The 26,589-nt window shown below is 38.0% G+C and overlaps 1 protein-coding gene across 3 annotated transcripts in view; it reads right to left on the reverse strand.

Annotated features, from left to right (window-relative positions):
* Positions 1-2,854: 2,854 nt before the first annotated feature.
* NELL1 (neural EGFL like 1) overlaps positions 2,855-26,589 on the reverse strand; it is a 281,618-nt gene continuing 257,883 nt past the window's right edge. The window contains exons 15-19 of one of the 3 annotated variants that reach the window (XM_085300903.1): positions 23,541-23,615; positions 14,012-14,205; positions 8,315-8,491; positions 6,353-6,577; positions 2,855-4,827 (exon numbers count right to left, since the gene is read on the reverse strand). In XM_085300903.1, coding sequence (XP_085157029.1) covers positions 4,777-4,827; positions 6,353-6,577; positions 8,315-8,491; positions 14,012-14,205; positions 23,541-23,615 — 722 coding nt within the window. In that variant the 3' untranslated portion in view covers positions 2,855-4,776. Of the gene's footprint in view, positions 4,828-6,352; positions 6,578-8,314; positions 8,492-14,011; positions 14,206-23,540; positions 23,682-26,589 lie in introns of all 3 variants that reach the window. The other 2 variants (XM_085300902.1, XM_085300904.1) reach the window with 2 other exon arrangements.

A 26,589-nucleotide genomic window follows, 5' to 3' on the forward strand; every position in this document is an offset into this window, starting at 1 on the left:
GCCTCTGCTTTGATGTGCTTGGCAGATCCATATATATGTACCCACATAGGCATACTGTAATAAAGAGCTCTTGGAAAGGTAAATACGTTTTTGTGTCTCTTAAATAGTTATTTGAAAGAAACTGCTGAACCAAGAATGGTAACTAAAAGCTATTATCAAAAACTTTATACATCTGTTGCAGCATCCAGGGTAAATTACAAAACCACCCAACTAGAGGTGAGCAGGGAAGGTATCTCACCAGCTTCTTCCAAGGTGGGCTGCTCCCAGTCTGGACGAAGATGGACAAGAAAAGCTCGAATTGTTTCAGATCCTTTTGCAGCTGCTTCGATCTCAAAGAGAACATGGTAAGACTTGCCTCCAAGCACCACTCAAGATCACGTAATTCACTTAAATAAAACAATCTCATTCACAAATTTAAGAAGAATATTAATTCAAATGTGATAGATACACTGCCAAAACAAAGATTTGGCTACCAGTCAGGTATCCACTCATCAGAATTCAGTGCATCCCTCAGGTCGTGCAGCTGAAGTAGCAGTAAAGAATTTAAATGACACGTGTTTGATTTGGGGAGTCGGTAGGGGGATGGGGGCTGCTTTGCCTTAGTTTTTGACTAAGGAAGGCTACACCCTCTTCTCACATGCTGTGAATCTCCTGCTGTCTGTTTCATTATAAAAATGAATTTGGCCCTTTTAATCAGTTTATTGCTATACAACCCTGTGTATACACCAGCCCTGCTTAAGTGGGACTGTTTATTGTGACCTACCAGCAAGAATAATAATATTAGTATACGCAAGTAATATTTGCAGATTACAAGCAATACCAGTATTTCACTAAAACCTCTCTTGAAGTCGATGACCAACTGAAACAGAATTATTGCTGACTTGTACCTATGAGAGATGAGAACTGAATATGAAGAATTCAGACACTCTAACTTGAATTTTTTTTTTTAATTTATACCAGCATAAGTCTTTTGCCTACAAGTATTTCGGTGCAGAAAGAGAAGGATCAGGATGTCATTTTTACCTTCCTTTGACCAGTATAAATCCAGAGGAACTCCAAAGATCTTCTATCATGACAGGAACGTTAGTTTGTTGGCAGGTATATACTTCTGAGAGCAGAATATATTCCTCAAACAATTATGTCTTATCACAACACTCACTTAAAATGCTACATCGAACTGTATCATGGGACCCTTTTAAAATCTTCTCATTAATGATGATTATGTAAGTACCATTACATGTGAGACATTCCCATATTGCTTGTAGGAGTGATGATTTAATTCTATTACAATCTATTCCACCGTTTGTGTAATCACTTCTCACATTTTACCTTTTGTTTTGTTAAAATATTATTGTCAGCCGTTATTTTGTTTGCCATCACAATCTGATTAGAAAGATGTTATTAATTAAATGTTGTACACATTTATACTTGAAAATTCACTGACAGCTCTTGGGGAGAAGGTATTACAGGAAGACAGTTGATATTCAGGTCTCTGAGGCAAAACAGAGACACTAGTAAGTCTCCCATGTATTCCTGTGAATTAGGCAGATATTACTGAGTTTTTGTGGTGAACAGGATGGGTTTTCTTTGGCCTTGAATACAGACCAGTATAGTTACTGGGCTCAGTGTGGTGCGTATTTTTAAGAGCCACTACAAAGGCCCAGGAAGGTGCAAATGCTCCATCTCAGTGGGCAAGTCTGCAAACACACTGGGGACAGGAATGAGTAGTCACCTCTCTTACAAGAGGTACACGACACGACAAAAAGTACTGATTTAATGCCTGGACTGCACTTTTTACTAAAACGAGGAGGCAAAGATGGTTTACAAGACATGCAAATCTTGCTTTTCCCTTTCTCACTTTTTTTTTCTTGATATCAGATGTTACATGCAGAGAAAGTATTCCTTTGCATGATGAACAAGTAGAAAAAGCTGTAAAATTCCAATTACCTATAGTGAGAGTTTGAACTGAGTTCCATTTTTTTAAAAAAATTATCTTTTTTTTTTCTAGCTATACCTCAATTATTACAAACATAATTGGTTTTCAGCATTTTCACTGTAATGCCCATAGTTTTTTTCTGTTAATAGGGAACTTCATCAAGTCCCCTCACAAGAAATCGGTTTAGAAACCGATTACCTTAATCTTACCTTAATCAGAAAGGAACACAGCATATTAATTTTTGCTTCTCGATCTACTGTTTGAGCTGAAGCTTCTGAATACACTGAAGATATTTTCTAAATGTGATGTGACCAGTGATCAAATTGCTTCACAAGGAAAAGTTCATCATAGTCAGGATAACTGCTTAAAATGCAACCTAAATAAGCAAGTCTCTGTCAGTATTTTGACTTTGTGTAAATAATTTAAGCTGTATTGCTCTGAAGCTAACGACACTTAATGCTGTATAAAACAGTCTGAAAGGGTTCTACTAAACTAATACGCATTTTGGTTCTGGAAGGAAATCAGTTTGTACAGTGGGAAAACATGAGCTTTGCTGCTCTTGTCAACCATACTCCTGGCAAGGTCTGGAGCTTCCAGAAAACATCCTCAAAAAAAGCTTCCCTCTTGCAAGTTAAATGGGAAAAGAATGATTTTCAAACTCTGCACTGTCTTAAATTACATTCACAGACCTCCAGAAAGTGTTGTGCATGACAGTCTGGAATACATGGTTTTGTCCACGTACATATAAATGAAGTATTTCTTACAACTTTGATACGAGTGTTCCAGGCAAACACCCTCTCTCCTTTTAGCAAACTCACGAATTCAAGCCCAAAAAGGGAAAACAAAAGTTTGCGATTTAGGATCGTGATCAGTGTTTTAGGATTCTGCTAACAAAACTACAGGAAGCAATCTGTACATAGGAGTTTATTTAGATGCCCACGAGTTTTAAATCATTCCCCTTTATATCTCAGCCCACTGGATATCTCATCCAACTGAATTACCATTGGGTTTTACAGTGTGATATACAAAATGAGCTGACATTATGATTTACAAACATCCTTAGAGTATCATATAAAACACAACTGCTTCCCTTATTATACAATCATTAGGGCAATGCAAACATAGTCAGTACATGAGTAGCTGAAAATGATGGGGCATATTAAGAAAATAAACTTATATTTACCACACAAACCTGTTAGGTAAAACAAACCATGTTAAAAAAACAGCAATAAAATCATCTGAATCATTGCAAGTCATTTTTATATTGTTTTGCCACTTCCCCCTTATGAGAAACATCACAGTACTTTATTTAAAAGAACACTATTTTTTTCCCCACTGGATAGTCATACTTCATTCTTGTTAATCAATTTCACATTTCCTGCATGAAACTATGACGAAGTCACAAATGTACGCTTCTCAAACTGTAGCCACTATACTTATTTCTGCACTCTTTTCCAAATGCTCAGTGTGTTTAATTAAAGGAACAAAAGCAAAGAACACTACACTAATGAGCAGAACAAAACACAACAGCACGTTAAAAGGGTGACATTTAAGCTGTAGATGCCATCATCGTAGAAATATATTCTTGTTCTAAYGCTACAAACTTTCTAGCCTCATGAAAAAATGGATTAGACATAAGTTGAGGGGCATCCAAAATCTAACCTTGGTAAAGGACTAGGAGTTTTTTTAGTATTTCTGTCTAAACTTAGGTATTAAACAACACTGTATGAATGGCTAAGTTTAAAACTAAGTCTTCTTGAACATCACAAAATATAAAAAGAGAAAATCTATTTCTTAAATGTTACTTGGGTAATGAAAGTYATCAAGTGCTTAAGGGCTACTGACCCACACGACACTGGGTTCAGGCGCTCCTGCACTTTGCCATTAAGGTATCAGTGACTGAGAACAGCAGACACCGTTCTTATCATAAATACAAAAAAAGAAAAAAGGATTCTGAACTTCTCAATGTCGCTATAATTAAAAGCAAAATCTTACCTACCATATTCAAATTATATCATCTTAAGGCTCTCTGACTGTTTTATCACTGCATATCMCAGAGGAATTATATCCCTTTCCAACATTTGCAGTTTCTCTTGCAAAACAGAATACTGATAACAGCTAGTGACTCTCTCCTGAATGGTGGTGGAATATGTTTTTAATTCTGTTTCTTACTATAGGAGTATTGTTGCTGCTCCACATGTTCAGAAAAGAAAGTGCTTTTTGCCATTTAATTAAGTTCATGGCATTTATTTTATAAATTTTTAAGACAGACTTAGTTTTGTCACTTCCAGTCTGTCCAATCAAATATACCTTTGAATGTTTTAAAATGTTGGACAGCTGAGAAATATAAGTACTATGCATTCTGACTGTACATACATACATATTTTCATAAATACATCTGACAGGGACCTTGGAACTAAGTGTGTGATATCATGGGACAAAATCACAACAGGCTGTCTTATTTGCAAAATCTAGATCCAAAGTAAGAAAAGCTGAATTCTATCATGTTGTCAATACACAACTTGACTTAAAACAAAAGTACAGCATTAGTTTACTCATGAAATAATTTAAATTTGCAAATGTCTTGACAGGAGAAGTGTGTAATTTACAACACTGAAAACTTTTAACAACCATTGACTTATATGCGTTGTACTGTAAGTTACCCAGACAAGGCTAGCAAGGATGAGCATAGTGATAGGTCCCAAAGGCAACTCCCAAACATCTTCCTCATGCGGAGACTTTGGTAATTGTCTGTTGTATAAAACACCAACTCATATGACTTCATTTCAGATGTTAACTCCATCAGTCTTCCTCACCCAGAACAGTCCAGTCTTACTACTTCAGTTATTGTGAAGACACTCTAAATCCACCGAGCAGCAGACATTCCCATTCTGCGCAAACAAACAAACCGGAGTTATTCATCCACGTACAAACAGTCACACAGAACAACCGGACTGGTGGTACAGAGACATATCGCTCTTATGCATCCACTGTGCACAAAAACCATCTACGTAAGACAATCCCATAAGATGCCACAAGATGTTTTCATAGGTCCCAGCTGCGGTGGCTTTTGAGGAGGTGGCATCCTAAATAGCACTGACTTCATCTGCCCTTTTCCTTGCTGTATTTGCCAGTAGTCACACTCAACCTGAACTACTTGGAACTAGATACACAGCTGTGGAAGGCACAGTGGTCCCCCATAACAAAATCTAGCATGACATCCATGACAAAGATGATTGGATTTGTTTTCTCCCATGCAAGAACGGAAGTAAAGGGAATTTTGATCACATCTGACATACAAAGAAGCTGTCAGTTTGTCTGGAACAAGCAGATCATTCAGATTCTTGATTCACGGCAGAGACGTATGGGGAGAAACATGAGATGGCTTTGGAGTTAACTCCATCATTAAGATCTCTTTCCGTTACATCCGTCAAAACTTTCTTATGCATTGAAAACTACAATAACCGTCAAAACCCCAAATCAGGATTTTTTTTTCTTCTTTTGTTTTTTTATCCAATAGAAATAGGAAAAGGTCTAAAAAATGACGGAAAAGCTAACTTCAAAAATTTAAAGCCCTGGAGCAACAGATCTATTTCACACAATGAACAGAAGCTTGTGTAAGATTTTATGTAACACAGAACAACATTTTCATAATCCTGTTTGGTACTTTTTGTTGAAAAGCAAGAGAAGAATAGTTTTTACTGAGGGTAATATAAAACACAGAATTCACAATTTAACTTCCATGGAGTCAGATTATGGCAGACTTAATAGCAGTAAAAGGGATACTTTTACCTGTTTTTCATTAGTCTTCACCTACAAGWAAAATGTACAAGCCACAGCCATAATTACACCATGCTTGGTTTTGGTGACAGACTGTATGCTGGACCGGTAACATCATCTTTGTATTAAAAAAAACTTTAAAGAAAAGTGTGTTCTCTTAACTGGACCATTTTGCCATGTCTGTCTGTATCATGTTAGGGGGTAGCGAATGGCCTCAAAGGGCAAGAGCAGGCAAGACCCTAATGCACCAGGCTCTCTGCTGTCCCTCTTGATGTTGGTCCACTGTCGGGGAAGGAAGCCGCAACTCACAGGTTTCAACCTGTGCACCTCCTGGCAAAACTTTCACTGGTGTTTTTCCCTCTGCTTACCTGCTAATATCTCTGCAAAACACGTTTTCTCAAACATCCACATTAAGCAATATTATCCCAGATTCATACCAAAGGATGAATCCAGGATTCCTAATGAAGGGCCCTCCAACAGAGTATTTCTACGTCGCACTAGGGTATTACGTATCTGCGCTACGTAGGTCTCATTTACTTCCCTGGCAGTTAGACATGAGCTTCCAAGGGCAGAAAGCAATCCTGCTTTTATGCAGCAATGCACATTTTCATTACTACTCCCCCTTGCCCATCGTACCTTGCATTTGCAGGTTGTACAAGGTGATCCAACCATTGTCCACACGGAGCCACTAAGTCTTGTGATTCCGTAGCCATCTAGACAGGTTTTACTGATGTCGTACGTGACGTTATCGGCCAGACAGGGGTCACTCACACAGTGGGGACAGCACTCCCCTTCCGAGATGGCTGTGTACTCGCAGTTTAGATTTGGGCACAGAAGAGGCCAACAATCCACCTCTCCTTCCTGTAAAAATTGAAACAAAGCTCACTAAACATTTTGCCATTTATTAGCTACTAAGAAGCGTTACATCTTCTTAAATAGAAAAGTTGTATTTTACTAGAATTGAAAGATTTAAAGCTCTCAGTCTAGTCTGCATGTCTGAATACTGAGCTGAATTTTGCTCAGATTTGTAGCAGAGTATCATTTGGTTGTTTCCTGACTAAATGACAAAGCTGTCATCATCGTAGGAGGAAAACTTAGGTTTCTGAGGTTTTTCAAGGCAATGCTAAACATTTTCTAATTTCTAATAACTTTCCATAAACTTTAATTTTTGTAGTGATGGCCTTGCAGCCTCATGCCCCTTTCCTACTCATGGTCATGTGAACATCTCTGTGGCAACCACAGCCACAAACCAGCGTTTAAATAGGAAATTAACACCGCAGATAGACGTAGGTTAGTATGTTTGAAAATCATTGAACATTGATCTGACTAGACTCCTGCTAGAGCCAAAATGGATTTTACTGTCAATTGCTTCAGGAACTCCTATGCCAGTTACGTTCCACAGAGTGATTTTTTAACCTTTTTAAGAAAGCAGCTTAATAAACAGGAACTTGGAGGAGAAAGAGTCATCAGGTCATTACAGTATTTTGTACTTTCTCAAAGCTTAAATGCATAGAAGTTTTATTTGTTTCTGAGTAAGTCATGGTTTAGATTTAATAGGAAGTAAATAAGGAATATATCAAAGACTGGACATTTCCACTAGACCTGTATGTATGTTTGATAAAATGAATGGAAAGAATGAAAACAGACCAGCAATTGAATCTGTTCTGGTGAAGTGCTTAGCAGGAACAAGTGGACAAGCACTGTGATTCCAAACCTAAGATGCAGCACTGATTTACTGCATCACCGTCTTTTAGCCCTATCTGTCAACTAAGTCACGAAATTATGCAAAGAAATACTAACCGTAGATTCACCATCCCTTGCAAAACATGTTACAACTAATATTTGCTATTGCTGTGGTCTCTGGATTAATGTCACATATAAGCACAACGTTATACAGACAGCTGTAAATGGAAATAAAAATGGTAATTTTAATGAAGTTCATTGCTACACTAAGGGTACCTGTGCAAGAATTAAAGCTTTAGGAAAATATTTTACAGTGTCTAATGAGTTGTCTTCAGTGTCTAAGCAATGGTCTTTATTTTGTTTATTTTGCATGTTTGTCTAGTAATTTCAGTGTTCTTTATCCTTGTTTTTGATATGGTTAATTTTTTGTTTTTTTCACCATGTGGCACTGGCACCCCTTTTTTCCATATTAGCTGAATTGAAAAAAAAAATTTAAATTAAATTTAATTTAAAAACTTTTTGTAATATCCATTTTGGTAAGACAAGTTAGCCAGCTAACACAATAAGCTGAAATGCCTCCAACCAAACTCATCATTTGTGAAGAAATTAATAAAAGTCACTTAAAAAACAGATAACACTAGGTATAAAAAGTGGAGTAATGCTTTAAAAGCAATTACTATAGCATCAAGTTTTCCAAGCTTTTGTCAAGCATTTCATTTTGGTCATTAGACCTAYGTACTCAGAGGTAAGAAGAAAACTGACAGTGTGGTTTCTGGGGCACACTCTGCAAGCACTTTATCATCATTCTTAGTATGAAAACCAGACGAAGGGAGAGCTAATATCCTACTTCCAGGTAGGCTTTGCTAAAAGTCACACTCATTATTCTTTCTCCTCTCCAAAACGCATTACTCATACCAAGCAACGGCACTGCTGGCAGCTGTAGGTCCAGTTGTCCCCACTGTGGTAGAGCTTGTGCCCGGTCTGGTCAAGGCACTGGCTGGTGACCCTGGTGTCRCACTCCGGGCAGCAGAAAAGATCAGCATTGGGGTTCTCGCAGTCGCAGGCTGTTCTCCGGCAGAAAATCCTCCCATCCTGCAGAGAGCACGTTGCCCTGCCATCAGTCACGTGCCACCAAAGAGCACCCCCAGGTCAGCTCCCCAGAAAAGGTCACAAGATAGATATCAAAGGGTTCATCTCTGGCATGTCATATTAAGCTCCTAACATATTCAATAYTATCCTCGTAAAGGACTCAATCCTGCAAGTTGCAAGCGACTTCAAATATCAGTATTGTTCCAATTTCTATGAACAGTATGATGAATATGAACAGACACTTAATTGCTAGGATGATTTAACTGACCCAATGTTGTCTGAAAATACTGTTTTCCTTTGTCCCCACCTAGTTGAATTACAAAAAARGGATCAGTTTCTTAGATGAAATATTGTGAAGCAATTTCATATCTCATTAGTTACATGAACAAACTCGTCAAGTGGTTTCCCATCTCTCTAATACATTAGCATTACAAATGTTTAGCACTATTTTGAATAACTGTATCATTGTGAAGAAAATAACTTGAATAAATAAATAAATTAAAATTATGGTCCCTTTAACTTCATAGGAGCATGATAAAGCAAAATCACCATAGCACATTCTTTCACCTGAGTTTACCGTGGGTACCTGTGGACCTACGGTATATCAGATTAAAGCCATCCGGGCTACAAACCGTCATCATCCACTATATTCCTGTTCATTTTTAAAGAGGGGTTTCTATATTCCACAGGCTCTCCAAAATATGATTTTCTTCTGCATTTGCTAAATATTTACTTATCATATTGGATGGCATGTTCTGGTAAAGATCATTAAACAGAATAGTTTGGGGAAAAAAAAGAATTGCTTCTGCATGAAGAAGAAAAGGACAAACTCCCTTTGCATCAGAGATAAACAAATCCATTCTAATGAAAAAATTCTTAGGAAAACTGGAGGGACTACCATGTTTGAAGTTATATCCTTTTTGTAAGTGAGCCAACATACCAATAAGCTGCATGCAGACTGGAAAACTGAAAGCATAGTTAACAATGAGGCGATTATTGGGAAGTTTTGCCATTAATTGCTTTTGCATTTATTACTGGTTATTGGACTGGTCCTTATTTAAGCAAGGAGTTGTCTGCAGCCAATTTAAAGGTACAGCCGAGATAGGAGTGAAGCTATATTCTGCTCTGAGTCACAGTTGTGTAATTCCTAAAATAACTCCACTTGTTTCATTAGAGTTGCCCCATACTGCCTTCAGAACCTTATTCTGAGTGTATAAACCTGTATCTAAAGGGGAGTTTTCTTCTGTCCTGGAAAAAGGCATGCTTCGCTAAGTGAGGAAGTTTATTTCCTCTTGAAGCTTTTAAAAAGTTATGACAAAAAGAGCGATGGCAGGCCAGGATGGCTTTTCTATAGGCAGATGAAACAGCTGTGACAAAAGCACGTAGCAGGGGAGGGTATTCTGCTCCCATTCTGACGTAGGAGTCTGCGCCTGGCTTTCGTTCCTAAGCTTTGTGCCTGGCCGCAAAGCAACACGTACAAAATCAGCATCCGGCAGCCATAATGCTCAGCTCAGCCAACCACACCGATGTGTTCCATAATATTTCTGAACCGACTAGCGTATCACTTGCAGGTGTAAGAAAAACTAGAAGGGTTTATTACGCCTAACGAAGAAAGCTAAAGAGAACACAAAATTATGGAAACATAGAGGACACGATAGCTTAACATGAGCCTGAACTGCTCTTACCAACTGCAGGACACATGGCTAGTCTGTCATACAGTCTTTACTCATTTTGTATCAAATTTAGGTAACTATGGATTCTTTCAGTTTGTCTCTTTAGTTGTTGGGGAAGGAATAAACAAACTTTGTTTCCTTATTCGGCAGTTTGAGTAAATCATAACACAAGGAAGAGAGCTGCTGTCCAACTCCCTACCCATGCCTGCTGGCCAGGTCAGATGCAGCGCTGGGAATAAACCCCTCCCAGAAAAAAACTCATCTTCTCCCCACAGCGAGTGGTGGAAGACAAGAACCGAAAGTCTTCCCCAACAAAGAGGTAAGGCCAAATCTCCATCCTGCAGATAGGAAAGCACAACTATCCCCTGCCCTGGCTGCAGGCAGACGGCAGCTTCCAGCCAAGCACGAGGGCGCTGCTGGACCACTCGTCCCCTGCGCCCAGGGTAGGGCCAGGCGGCTCGTCGGCCCGAGGCCACTCACAATGGCAAGGTCTGATTAATAACGGCTAACAATAACCTGTCTATCCTTCTCCAATTTACTTTCCAAGCTTTCAAGATTATTTTTCAAATTCCCCCTTTCAGCTGGTGACAGTGCTGGTAGCGCAGAGCTCCYGTGCTCTTATCTCTAGGGAGCAACTAACCTTTTACACTGTATGTTTCTGACAATGCCTGAAGATTTTACCAGAGACCTTTTGGTAATCATAATACACTGCTACTCCCTTTATTCTTTAAGCATCTGTGTTTTATCTACAACCTCGTTAGTTCCATGCCTTTCAAAAAAGCATTTTTATCCCTATACCGCAATGACACAAAGCCTCTTAAACTACAGCATTTCACTTGTGTTTTTGCAGCTCTATAATAGCATTGCTTTTTTCTTAAGTTCTTATCTACAGTGAAAATGGAGAACTCTATAGAAAATAACTTATTTTCTTTTGATGGGATAATAATATATATCATCTTATTAGCCCCCACCCCTCCCCAACTTCCTCACTGAATCACTGCCACATGCTTTACAAGCATTAATGGTATGAACACAAAATTGTTCTTACCAAGGGAAAACCTGTCACACAGAGGAATCACTACWAAGGTGACTCAACCTTCCACACAGACTCAAAGCTAGCCTAGGACAGAAGTCAGACCCTGTGGAAACTTAAGTCCCGCACCATCCTCACCCTTGTGAATGCACTTTCACCTTGGTTACACCCCACCGTTTGCAGTGCCATGCTTATCACTCTGGCTTTTTTCTTAGAAGGAATGGAGGGTTCTCTTAATTAGAGAATAGACTCAAAAACCTACATATAGCCAAACTGTACAGCCAGGCTCATTGTTTTTTCATAGGAGAGAGGAGTAACACTCCCCCCCCCACACCCCCAATTTCTATCACTCTTGTATATTAATTCCACAAGATTTAGGAACATGCTTACAGAAGATACATCAAATATACTTAAGGTACTATATCAATTACACAGTCAACTAACCAAGTTTTGAGAATTTGTATTTTTGCAAACTTTGTCCTTGTTGAGATGAATGAGGATGGTTTGAAGAGACTGTGGCTGATGAAACACTGGAATAATCCCTCGTGTTTCAGCAATGATGCCTGGCTTCAGTACGTGACTGTACTAACATAACTTCTCGCTTTTGATAGCACCGAACTTCACAAATAACCTTACCCAAAGAACTTGAAAGTTAAGCAAGGTATTTTTGATTTCCCTTGCACTAGATTTTAAGCTAAAATATTTTCAAAATGGGATCCATGTGTTCCATCCACTGCCCAGAACACGTCCATCTGACCTTTCCTAGAATAACTATAGCAAAAGACAAGCCAAGAAAACACATTATTTTAGATCTGAAATGCTGACTTGTCTCCTGGAGAAAACAAATGAGCAGGATCATTTCAGAGTTAGAGTAAGAGGTGGAAGAAATGATTTAGTTACATCCTGCCCTTTGGCTCAGTGCAAACTGAGCAGGCTGCAGAGAGGTCAGGCAGGATCAGCGCTTTTGGTGGCAGCGCRGGGAGGGCTCAGGAGGAGCCTGCTGGACTGGAAGCTATCACAGTTTATGAAATAATGTTTCAATAACAGATTTTTTTTTTTTTTTAAAAAAAAACATTGAATGAGTACTTTATGTCCCAGCTGGGATATAACAGAGAGGAGCTCTCCCTGTTTTTCCTGCTTGATAGGCAAGAATTTGGCTCCTGAAACAAGGCAGACACTGGAATGAAAGAAAATGCAAATTTTTATTCACAAAGGAAAAAACTGGAAAGTGAGGAAGATAAAAAGAAAGAGTCATAGCAACAAACAGTGCCAGGCTTAGTTTAAAATATCTATGTGCTAGTTAATCATTTTGTGTATTTTCATTTACTAATAAGTGCATTCAACATAAGAAATAAGTGCAGTGAGAAATAGCAAATAAAACAAATTACAAGCAATCTAAAACAGGAATACTAATAGTCATAATTCTACAAAGGCAGACCAGATGTCTTCACATATATTAAACTGTTTATTCTATTGACTGGAAATCCTTTCATAAGCCAGCCAGTTCCCCAAGATTACAATAAAAGCTTGATATGTATTCAGTGGAGTTGTACACTTCATCTTCTGAAGGGAGGAGTTTTAGGGAGCTTGAGGCTACTTGAAGTGAAAAATATAGCAGCTAACAAGAATATATTCCCATCTGAGCCTAAAGCAGCACTGCACTTTGTGGAAACTATTCTTTCTAAAGTCTTGATTTTTCCTTTCTGCTATGCTACTGCAGCAGAGAAATGACRAGGCTTTCAGCTTCTCGCAACTGCAAAACAACTCTTGCCTCCTTTCTAATGCTTATCTGGCTTATAAACCATTAAGATATGAAGATAGATAGCCCACTTCTCAGTCTCTATGTTCAGCTTTTCCCAGTGGCCAAAATCTCATTTTACTTACAGTCATGCAATGGCTAATAGTGCTGTTGCTACACCTAYGGACAGTTTTACCACTGCCATGAACACATCAGGTGGAAGTGGCCCTAAAAGACCAACCATTCCTCAGGTTGGTGCATTTCTCAGATCCTACTGGTTTCAGTGACATTGCCCCTGCGTTAGCTTCGTGTAACTGAAGAACGCAGAGCCAAATGTTCCTTTAACATAGTTGCCTCACTCAGAAAAGAACTCATAATTTACAGTGAGGGAAAAAAAGTCTGAAAATCTGATCTAAATGTGAGTTCTAAAGTAGCTGGACTTACTTTGTGCCTGGCTTCCCCGAAAGCGCAGAGGTGCCCACACTCACCAGCGGTACGCCAGCAGGAGGGCTGCTGACGCGGCCAAGCTGCAATGCAGGGAGAAGGCTGGCCTTCACCCTTTCCCACTTCGGAGATGAACTGCCTGCTGATAGGTCCTCTTAATCTTTTAATCATGCTCCTTCCTTCCTTCTCATCCAGTTAATTCACATATATTCCAAGTAAAGTGAAACGACATCAACARGGAGACTGCTGATTACAGTACTTGCCTCGAGAGGTGAGTATTCATGCGAAACAGGAACAAAATTGAAACCTGTTTTCAACATTTCAGCACGTCACATTACAGGGTAACATCGGAGCTGGCCGAAGCACGCTCCAAGCGGATCTGGCCACAGAAGGACATGGTAGAAGTSTAGCAAGGTTTGCTGCTACCAGCTGTGTTTTTGGTTGTGCACAGTAAGACAAAAAAGTCCCCCCAAAATTTCTCAGTAAATACTTAGGTACTCACAGCAGAGCCCAACTTCTACCTCTGAGCCGTGGGGTTAAACTAGAATTTTGTGAATGCCAACAGCACTGCAGTATCAGATTTCTGACACTAGCCAGAGATTTAAAGGACTCATAAAAGGCCACATGGGACTCACCTTACAGGAACAGACAGAGCATCTGTCTTCCTTCAGCGTCCACACCTGCCCGTTTCGCTTTAGGCTGCCTTCGTGGGGACAGTCGCCAGTGCAAGATGGTCCAGACGGGCAGAGGCAATCAAACCCTCCTGCCAGGTTCACACAGGCTGAATCGTTCCAACAGGTATGGGTCTTCAAGGCACACTCATCGATATCTGCAAAACAGCCGATTTGTAGTGCTTTGGAGATTTTTTCACAGAACAAATTTTATTCCTGTAATTATTACTCATCTGTCATGGAGAAGGAGAAGATAACAGAAAAATACTTTCTTTCTGTTATCTCCAATGTTTACCTGATAGACATTAAACATCAATTTTTAAAGTTATTTTCAGTATTTGGTTTGATTCCACTAAGAATTCTTAAACTATATCTCCAGCAGTCCTAATTGCAAATGCTGAGATCGACATACCTAGTGGAACTATACATCAACGATGAACGTGAACTGCCAGATAAGGATGTATAGTGATTTCGCAGTGACTGGAAACAAGTGAACAGAGTGATTTGCTATCAATGAGACCACGCTCTGTTCTGGGTTTTACACCGAAGGAGAAAGGCACTATTGTTCATAAGCTCCTAGTATGACCAGCACTTCCCATACTAACAGCAGTCAATCACATCCTTTTCACATTGCTGAAAGGTATAAGTGAATAAAAGAAGAAACCAGAGGCAGCATATAGAGGAAAAAAAAAATTAGAACAAAGCAATGCAGGAAAAGTAAGATTTTGCAAGGAAACAAAGAAAAAAGTAACAAAAGAAAATAGTTACACACTAGAGAATTACAGTAGAGAATTCACACACAGTAAATTATAGCATCTCATTAAAATTGCTTTTGGAGGGAGGGTAAAATATAATTATCGAATATGAATTTATCTAGGGAGGTAATGTAGCATTCTTTTTCTTGCAGCAGAAGCCATGAGAATATTAAGCACACTATGGAGAATAGGTATTTSTTTGACAAAAGAACTCCGAACTGGTCTTAAAAAAAGACTGATGGAATGTCCAGGTTAATATAAAGGTAAAAATTCCAGATAAAGGTAACAGGTAAAACCAGATATTTTGACAATATCAGTCCAGGAAAAAATACCTGCCAGAATGTCCACATAAAATATCAGTAAACTGATGGGCCTTTTTTGTTCTACTATACATTAACAACTAAAACTAAGCAATAGTGGGAGGAAGGATGGAGAAGGGAATCCTTTAGAAGTATCCAGTGGTTTCTATCATGAAAATTTCAGAATACTATTATATGAATTTAGAAATAACAAGAAGGAAACATCACACCATTTAAAATGTCCCTATTACTAGGGTGAAATTGTAATTATTCATTATTACCTAAGAGTACTTTTAGCTCCTCTTTCAGAAAACAAATTTAGAAATTCAGTAGACTCTGAGAATAAAAATTACCTCAACTCTAATTTAGGTGGACAGGATTACTAATTGCCCTACTTCTTGGGCAAGTGCCATAGGATCATCAGGCATCTCCTCAAAAAGCCAGAACTTAAAAAGATCTTAAAAATTCTCTCAGGTGAAGAAAACTGTTYATAACACCCAAAACACCAAATTCCCTTTGACTTGGTTGCTAAAATTCCTCATTTTGATTTATAAATAGTCCAGGAACAACTGGATATGTGGTAATGCCCTTGGATTTGACCAACTGCGAAATCAGCCAGCACAAATGAGGCAGGGTACGGGCCAGCAGAGAATTGCTGCTCGTCTTTCCGCTCAGAGACCSCAAGGGGAAGCAGAGAGGGAGCTATCCCACAGAAGGGCTTCACTCCCGGGCTAGCTTGTGGGCCAGCCCTTTGCCAAGGAGTTTCCCAACAGCCTGATAGCACAACTCTATAGTTTATCCCTCAGCCTTCCCTATTATGGTGAATTTTGCTGCCCTGATAAAGCAAATCTTAATCCCTCCAGGAAAAGATCCATACTTTAGCACTGCTAGGTATTTGAAAGGTCCACTACCCGTGGTTACACTACGAAAAATTAAAACTAAGAAAAAGTCCATTGTTTAACGAGTACCGAAGTATCTCAGCAGAACCATGAAGATTGACATGATCAGAGCTATGAATAATCTCGTATAAAATGAGTTATACTCAAATAGCTACTGTAAGACTTAGAATATGTTTATAAATGCCCTATACTATTTTCCTTTCAATAAGCCTTGACTTATATTTTATGTTGAAAACAAAGGCACAAAGACAGCATTCACTGTCCTTGGTGATTTCACCAAGCATTGTCAATATTTTCTTCTCCACAAAATTAAGGGCTCCTTGAACAGCACATATATAATATGCACCAGGATCAGAGTGCAGATTAGAAGGGTAGCTTTCACAGTTCAAAACTAAAAGGATTTCACAGATGAATATAAAGCCGTATTGCCTACAGAGTCCCATGTAATTGCTTTACTTACGACACAGAAATCTAATTCTGCTTCCATGTAATTTAACAGATTTATGGAAAGCCAGATGTTGGCAATTATAGAAACTAACATTATTCATATTCTCAGTAGTACAGACCTGTTTACACCGCACAAAGCCAATCTAATCTATTATACATATCCAAAATGGAAGAGCACCCTGTTTATGTGCTGCTATTGCAGTTGTTGCACACATAAACAGGATGCTCCCATTAACAGCGGCCCAAACTGGTAAACTGGACATTAGTGACAAAGGAACCAATCAAGCAGAAGCCAAGTAACAAAGCGTGAACACAAACTCCTAATTGCTACTCAGTTTGCTCTATTTTTTCCTTTCTTTATGCAAATGATGGTTTATTATTATTTTATGGCATTTATTATTTGTATGTTTTAGTCATTAATCAAATACAAAAGCCTTGGACACTGCACTTATTTCCATCTGAACTTTTAATAGAGCTAATTTTCCTAGAATATCCCTTTGGCAGTTTTTTCTTGTCACTGATTGGATTTCTGACAGTCAGAACAACCAGCCAATGTTACCAATAACTTGAGGAAAAGAAGTTTTAAGCTTAATGTGATTTTTGTCTCTTTCACTCTTTAAACTTCAAATCAGTTTTTTAAAAGATTTTAAAGGGAAAAAAATCCAGACAAATGCCTCCATATTGTTAGTCCCAGTTAGCTTAAGAAACAATTTCATTTTAACAGATCAAATGGAACTGCTTATGTAGACACAAGATCGGCATGTACACTGCTAGGCTAAACCTGGAATAAAATACTCACATTTACTGTAAAAAATCTCTTAACAACAGAATCAATGTGCCCACTCAGCTGCTGAAAAGTTATCCTAGCTTAAAATTCTGAACATGTCCAAAACAATCTTCTAATGAATACCAAAAAAGACTTGCACATATATGTATTATTGTTGTATTATTCAAATCCTTGTTCAACTCAGATTCTCCACGCTCCCAGGAGGTTTTGTTTGCTTTTCTACAACTGCTCTCAGAAGAGGTTGGCCCAAAACAGAAACATTACATGACGGGCAAGACAGAACATTACATGGACCTCATTCACAGTTTTAACGGCACTATCTACGTAGGAAGAAGACGAAAGTATTCATTTACAAAACTACAGAATTTTCAAGACCAATGGACAAGTACGTATATGAACTAATTAGGAGACTACATAGTCTTTTCCTGTTTATAATACAAGAACAAGGTGTCTGTCTTGACTTTGGGCGTTATCAGTTCTTCTATATTCCCATCAATCTGTGAAAAAAAAGTAATTTTCTTCTTTTTATTCATCCATATCTAGAATCTGACTTTGCAATCTTATTCATTGTATTATATTGAGATAATCTGTGGCACAAACTACTAATTAACCTAAGTAGAAGTGGCTGATGTCCAAGAGAGCTTTGYTTCTCCCCACAAAACACAGTCTCTTCTTAACAAAATGTGAGAATAGAGTGGAAATGACCATAACCAGATATTTGTTTGTAATCCTAGCCTTAAGTGATTTTAAATCAACAATATACAGCCAACAATAAAGTGATGGTTGCTGAGATATGCCACCTCAAATATTGCACACGGCTATCATAAAACTCACTCTTTAAATACTTTCAGTCTTTGCTTCTCTAAACAAATACAGAGCAACAAGAACCTGATCATATTTACTTTAAGGTAATGCAACTAGTCACATGGGAACTGTGGGATTATGGTTAGGAATGAGAAAGAAAACAAATCCCCCAAAATATGCGCATTTCCTAACATACTCTTGAAGTACTTAAAGATAGCTTGGTAGCATGGGCAGATTAAAAATCAGAATCAATATGGGACAGAGTAATCCCTTGAGATGCAATTTCCTTTTCCATYCTTTTTGGTTATAACGAGAGGTAATTTGCCTCAGATATTGCAAAAGGTCCCATGGCCACTGTATTTGAATGGGGTAGAAGACAAGCATGACTGTACATATCAACACAAGTTCATTAACTTGCTTTCGCTGAATTTTTAAACCAATCCCTAGCTACTTCATTTCTTAGCTTTTCAGGCTATTCAGGTTTTAATAGTATGACTTTTCTATAGCACCTTAATAAATGTGTGCAAGTCATGCAGTGTGGTGCTCTGTAATATCATGATTAGCTGTTGCAGAAGAACGAACTCCACTAATGTACTAATTTTAACTGTTATGGTACATTAAACCATTACAGTATAATGTTACGTGAAAAATGTATGCTGGGCTCCCAAACCAATGTATGTATAAGCTAACTAAATACTGCTTTGTCAAATCATTTTTCACAGGCAACTTGTCACTGAAAATAACATATTTGTCTTCCTTCTAAATCAAACAAGGTGGTTTGGATTCATCATTGAAAAGAAATCACTGAATACATTCCCTTTTGGGCAGAAAATATTTTATGATAGTATTTATATTGTATATAGACATTGTAGTCTATTAAAGAACATTGTATAGTAAATTAGATTCATAATATAGGATTTACTAATGCTTTCTAGAAACATATAAATGATTAAGTATTAATCATTTTCTTAATTGTCTTAATCAATAATTAAGACAATTATTTTAAAGATATGAAATACAACGTTTTCTTGGAACACAAATCAGAATTTACTAAATGGACAGTAAGCAGGATTATTTTTACTTTGTAGAATAAAACCTACAGATACAGACTCTGCTATTGAGAGTTTTAGGATTTTTTAAGAGCAGAACAGAAGAAAGTTGTAATAGGGTAGGTTCTAGAGTTGGTCTCAGGTACTCTGTACTACATGCAAACCTTTTCAACAATATACTGCTTGGTAACGTGAGCAGACCGTTTCTCAGGTATATAGGAAGATTTTCAAAGAATGGGTCTAGCCTTCTATTTTACAGAGAAAGGGGGCAAAAAATAGGACTCCTATTTGGTTGGTTTTGAACATAGATAGGAAAGAACACTACAGCATGGCATATATTATATTAAATTTTCATGAGCTGATTTTAAACACATTCAAACTTGACCCTGAAGCACCGTAGCACCCAGCTTCTGTGGGATATTGGCAAATGCACGTAGAGGTTTTTTTCTCACATTTTCTCATAGTCTTCTTTTCCCAGCCAGCTTTCACTACCCTACAACAGCTACTCTACCCTGCAGGGAGGTCCACTATGCAACCTTCCAGAAAAGAAAAGATGGTGAAGCCTGTGGCTTTGTGGTGGGAAAAGCAGGATCTGTGTTAAGTTTCCTGACAAAGTTTAAGTTGATTCTTGAAAGAAACAAAAAAACAACCAACAAAGGCTAGGGACTGCTGTCTCGGTTGTTTTTCTTCCTGTGTTTGCAAATCAGTGTAGAGATACAAAAATGAAACAACAYGGGGGGGCGGGGGGGAAGAGGTCAGGAATTCTGCACTCCAGCATCTGAACAACCATGTACAGGTTGGAAGCATCTTACTTCAGGACGAAGAGATGAAGATTAAAATGTATAATTTAGTTTAATTTGTTTTTATTTTTCTGCTGTAGATAAGAGTCAGCTTTATTTACTTCTGCTGTAGACAAGACTATTACATTATTTACTTCTCAGAACACAACATTTGCTTGGTCAGCTTTTCATTCCTTTTGGTTTTCACGATCTTAAAGCCTATCACTGAAAATTCAGTGGTGAGAGTTCATTCAATGATTATCTTAGGAGGTAGCACTATTTGGCAACAGGTTCTTAGTGTAAAGAAACACCAATGTATGCCAGATGCTTCAATATAGAATCACTGGATAGCAGTTAATATTGGTAGATGTATCAAAGGACAACTCATTGTTCTGTTTAAAGGGTTTTTATTTGTTGATCCTAAAGTGTAGCAAAATTCTTATTAAAAAAAGAAAAAAAATAGAAAGCCAGCAACTATAGCCTACACATTGTAGCTGTCGTGCAAATTTTGCTAGCAACCTACTATGGCAATTGCCTTTTGCCTGCAAGCAGTATCCTTAATAATATATTGTAAAAGGCCAGTGCATCATAAAAACGCTGGAAATTAAATTAAATTCTCTGATTTGAGCCTGCACACCACCACCTTATGAAGCTGACATCTTTTATAAAACCATGGCCATGGAAACATATTCTGTTTTCAAAGCTGGCTTTGGTTGCAATTTTGAGCAATAACAAAATTTCCCCAAGCTTGAAGCAGCCTGGCTAAGTCATACATCCTGATTTCCCAAGCTCTGGTACAATATTACGACTTTCCCCTTCCTTGCTGCATCAACTGATTTACAAATTTGTCCCATGCTGGGTGACAAACGCCACTGTTATCTGATAACCAATGAGATAGAGAGCTTTTAGAAGCACTGAGATATTACAATACACCCCAAATAAACGGTATTTTTCAGAACGCTCTGCAAGTACTATAGGGATGCTGCAAGCAATGACTCAGCTCCAACACCACCTACATATATACAAAGGCGAGTTCACCAGTAATATCCAAATGCATAACGCATCCAACAGCAGGAACTGGCTGCCTGGGCTTTAGATAGCTTGCCAAAGCTAGCTATGTCCTCCCACTTCTTATCACTTTTACATGTTTTTTTTTTAACCTCTTTTTACTTATTTTCTTAGGCTACTCATTGTCCTCTAAGATCTGTCCTTCAGAGAGGAAGAAAAGATGTTTTCATAGCATATTGAAGGACAACRGGCCAAATCCACCTCAGGTACACACTGTGATTTCAGTACACAGTCTGTAAAACATACCAAGACAAAACGTTGCTGCTAAGCAGATGAACCTTCTTTTGCCTGAAATAGAGTGAATGACTCTTGCCCTAACTCCGCATACTCCACCATGCAAACACGTTCTGTAACAAGATGCAAATACGCATTCAGTCAACCAAGTTTTACCTAGAATGTACCTAGAATTTACCTAGAATGTAGTAGTATCTAGCTGTCATTTCAACTAATTCTGTATATTTTTAAGCATTTTTTAAAAAGTTACTTTTTAAAATAAAAGTCAGCGTCTGAAATTTTGTTGTTGATGTGAATAGCAGCATCTTTTGATTAACTTTTAACTGGTTAACCAGCATAACGAAATAAAAGAAACTGGTTTATTCTCTTCATCCCTCGTGCCCTGCAGCAGATGTTTCATAAAAAGCTGTTTAATTAAAATAACTCCACTCATTTCACATTCCATTTACCACTTGCATATGGCATGCAGAGCACCTCACCTTATGAACTTCCAACACATTGTGCAGGTCAAAACGAGGGCCATTTGTTTTCACAAAAACTCATCCATTCAATCCCCATAGAACATACAGCATTTTGGGGTCCTTTTTTCCCCTGAGGCACCACGGTGCTCTTCCCTTTAACAGCAACATGAGCAATACTGACACCCTGGGGAATCGAACCCATCTATACAAAGGAAATACTGGGCCATTCACAATCACAGTCCTGCCTGTACACCTGTCTTTTGCTGAGACCAGCCTGAGCCTAATACATTCTTAGTCCCAGCACAGTTATATCATGCCAGCCTTGCACAGGATGGAGATAGCCAAGTAAGCAATATCAGTGGGAATGAGGAAAGCCAAGAATGCCTGTTATCCATGGCATCCTCAGGGCTTTTTGAGGCTCCTTYATGTTGCTTTGACTTCTGACAGAATGAGTATTTTCAGTATTGCTTTGTCTGTCGCTCCTTTTGCAGTAYTTAAATACAGCAAAGCAGATTTCTAAATATCTCAGAATCCATTTAAGAATACATGACTTTCACATGGTATTTATCTATTAATCACAATGTTCTGTAAAATCAGTCATTTTTGACACATCCACCCCATGAAGTTCACCTTTGTGGATTTGCCGTGCTCACCAGCTGAGAATCAGCTTAGGACAATCTGTAAAATGTTAATATGGTTTGACTGGGAATGTACAGAATGCTGGTTTTGAAAACAACTATTTTTCCTCTGCATTTTTAAATCACAATGCTATCTCATTCTAAAGACCAATCACTCTACTAGCTGCAATTTGCCAAAGATGAGAATTTGTCCTTTACTAGTTAGGACTGAACTTACATATTTATCGTTACAAATCTTCATTTCAATTTTTGATTTAATTGTACACTTCTTTAGCTTTTAGAAAGAGTTCTTTAGATTAAGGTGAATGATAAATAAAATGTACAGAGTTAAAAAAATTCTTTCACAAGAGAGGCAGAAAAAAATGTTTTCTATAGAAAATTCATAAAACTGACTAGAACCCCAAAGAAAGGATATAGAACCATAAGAAGTCGATCTGAATCTCAGTGGAAGTTAAAATGAGATCCTTTCTAAATAGTTCTCAATCCTTCCAATGAAATATAGAGAAATTACTCGTAAGGCTTCAGAGGAGAAGTAAAAAAAACTGGTAAAATTGTGAAGCAGAGGTAAGCCACAATTACCATCTTCCCTGAGATTTTATTACTGCTTACTTACTGTGGCGGCATATGAAGTCTTACAGCYAGTGAAGGGCACCTCGAGCGCTCTGCTCGCAGAAATGGCAGCCCAGCTCCTCCATACCCTTTAAAAATTCCTCTCCGTTTTATGTTCTTAGGGCCTTATTCTCCACATATAGTATGTATGGCACACACAGTGTTGGATGCTATTTGCATAATTCTCAAAATAAAATGATGAAGATATCAAACAATGCAAAACAACAGATCAAAGCAATACGGACTTGCAGTAAATGTGTTTTGTATCATGAAATTTGAAAACTGAAAACCAGCACTTCACCTTTCCTAGCCTATGATGCTTCCCCAAAAGTCTACTTTCATTTCAGGTTTTCAAGCAACTTGTTATGATAAACGGCAAAGCRCCTTCATCTGTGGTTACCTCCCTCCTATAGCACCATTCAAAAGAGGGATGCATCTGTCACTAACATCCGCGTTGGGTGGCTAGGGACACTGGCAAACTTCAGACACGCTTGCATTCTCATTTTAGCCTTTAACACAGCAACTGCTCAGGACATACTGTCTCAATAGTCACTTTGTAACACCATGCAGAAGTACAGAAGTATTAAAAAAAAAAAAAAAAAAAAAGAAGAAGAAGAAGAAGAAGAGAACGGAAAAAGAAAGCGCTATGTTGATCATCGCTTACCAACACAGGACTCCCCGGAAAGAGAATAGCTTCCATTGTCATGGAAACCGCTTCTGCACTCACAGTGGTACCACCCTGGGAGGTTAACACAGCGTGAATGGTTGTGACACTCAATGATCCCCTCTGCACACTCATCAATATCTGCCTCAGAGAAAAACACAAGCCAGCCAGGAAATTAATTTCCTTTGACACCAACGTTTTCTTTTCTTTCTTTCTTTTTTCTTTTTAAAGTCTTCCTTTAATATATGGATCATGATTTATAATGGTTCCAAACAACAGACACTAACATGATTGGCATAACAACAATAAAAAAGAACAATAATACATCATGGAGTTTGAAACATGGTTGTTTACACCATAACTCGCTTAAAATGTAAAGTAAACACATAGTTGTTTTGTGTATTTTTTTTAACTGGGAAGTTAAATTTGCCTGTGCACATAAAGCATGGCACAGCACCTTCTCAACTAAAAAAAGCAATTTCAGCAATATTCTTGCTTTCCAAACTGCGTGTCCCAAGACATCCTGGAAAGAAAGATAATTTTCTTCTGGATTTCTCATAGTGTTCACCAGTGATACTTTGCAGCTCTCTGGCACTTAGTAAGTTCAGAGCATTTAACAAACATTAATTAATCTTTTTTTTTGGAATCAAATTTTTCATACCATTTATATGATCAAAATAAGTWCCTCATAAACATATAATAGCATGTAACAAAGACACAAGGCCGGCTATGTTTCAGCTGCAGTAATAGATTTAGCTGGAAAGAAGTGATGCAATAGACAACATCCTGGTAAGTCTGTGGCAGTAGAAAGGTACAGCAAGTAGAATACCCTGCTGAGTTTTATTGAATAAGCGGTTTTTACAAAGTAGTTCTAAAAATTTCCTTAACATGGTTAATAGAGACCTCATAATTGCTAGTAACCTCAGTTAATCATGGCTGGCACCTGGCTGTTTCTCCCCTTTGAGTATTTTTCCAGCACATTTTGTAGGACTGTAATTAAAACTAGAAAATTAATTATATATTAACCTTGCAGTAATTTAAGAAGCTATTCCATTTCCATTCCTCTTTTTAGCTCAAACTATATTTTTATCTGGGACAGTCTGCAGCCTCGCTAGAGGTACCTTATCAATTAAAATGAATCTCAAATTTATCCAGAAATCTTAGATATTTTCACCGAGATTTCTTCTTGATAAGCAACACATTTAAAATATGAATAAAACTGTGTCCACTGAACATACAAAGTTTGTGAAATTAGGTTATCTCCATTAAGATCTGCTAGCATCTAGGTTCAAATTTCTCATGCTTAGATCCTGAGTTAAGGTTATTAAGCAATCACAGAGCATTTTTTTTATCTCAATCTACAAAAGACATACACCAATATGGTTTCATTGATGCCAATGGTCTCATGTTCTTGTTACGTTGAAATAGATTTGAATGACGTATTCTTTAACACAACTCCATTTTATTACATCTTAAAGCAATACCATAGAAAAGTTCAGTTTATTCCTCATTTAAGTAACAATATTCGTTCTTGTGGAAATACAGAGAAATCTAAACAAAAGCCTTTTCTCAGTTGTGTGCACATATTCCCTCAAGAATGAAGTTCTCTGCATAACAGGGTTATAACCACTATTTATTTCTAGCTTTATTCAGCTTCCATCTAACAATAAAGTCAAATTGTTTAAAATCTGTCACTGCTGCTACCTTTTCTGTACTTTATATTTTGTAGGAGTTAATTTTAGTGCTAAAACACTGCACAAATCTAGCTGTCCATCAGTGATGAGTGCTGCTTGCAAACTTAGACACTTTCAATTCATTACAGCAAATGGAATTTATAACCATGATCTTTTCACATGTCATGGCTGATGGAACAAGTTTAATCCTATCTGGAGAGTGAATGAGTTTGCTATTGCAGGTCAATTGCCAATAGCTCCTCCTTCTGGCTTTCCTTTCTTCTCCAGGGTTGAAGCTCAGAACGCCCCAGTTTAAAGATTGCTTCCTTAGGGCAGGCCTGTACTTCGCCTCTTCCCATTCAATTTTACATTTTTTATTTAAAAAATCAATAGATTTTTGCTAAAATTCATTTCTAAAGTTGAGCCCTTTTGAAAGTGTATTTGATTTAGGCTCATGGTATAGGATACTAATTGGATGGTGGATTCCTTCTCCAACAGCCCGCCTGCCAAGATACCAAAACCGAGCAGTGGTGGGAAATTCCCAAGGAAGGAGAAGAGCATCAGTGTGGGAGTCTCTGTAAATTATGTCAGAAAAATAAAATTAAACATGTAATTATTTCTGGACTAGATGTTTTCCTTATGGCAGTATCTATCCATAGCTTTTGTCCACTGATTGGTAGGGGGAGAAAAAATAATTTCTCAAACCAGTAGAGACAGGGAAAAGGGACATGTTCAGGCACATAGGTTCCGTTTTTACTCTCTTTATCTCCTTAAAGCATTTACACCTGTAACAGCACTGCCTTACTCAAGCTAGGGGAGAGGATGAAGGAAGAGAAAGAGCACAAAGGTGCCCTGCTCCCTCCTCCTCTTGCAGGCTGAGCCCCAAACTGCTCYTTGCCTCCTGGCCTGGCCTTTCCTGTGCCTGTGTGTGTGTGAGAGAGCTCTGTGGGCAGAGGAGAACGGGAAAGTGCCCCCTTCCCTGCTTCTGCAGCAAGTTTCCATTCCTTTGGCAAYACATCTTTAGCCAGACCGCGTAATACAACGTGCGTGGTAAGCAGTATAAGCAAAGAAAACCTTTTGCAGCTTTCCCATTTGTCTAATACATTGCAGTTGCCTATTCCCATGCTTAACATGATGTACATGGAGACAAAAGGGGGGGGGGAAGTTATGATTGGGTCTGTAAGCTTCTCCTGTGCATTATTTTTAACATATAGATAAACATATGTCTAAAGGTATAGGAAAATATTACAGATTTGTTTTAGAAATACAGAATGATTTAAGATGCTCCTAATCAAAAGAAGCAACTGCAAATGACAGCTTTATAAAAAGGTGCATCATATACCATGACATTACTTAGCTCACCTAATAGATCTCCT

This window comes from Rhea americana, unplaced genomic scaffold, assembly GCF_003343005.1.
Source record: "Rhea americana isolate MKP2758 unplaced genomic scaffold, rheAme1 scaffold_17, whole genome shotgun sequence".
Lineage (NCBI taxonomy): Eukaryota > Metazoa > Chordata > Aves > Rheiformes > Rheidae > Rhea > Rhea americana.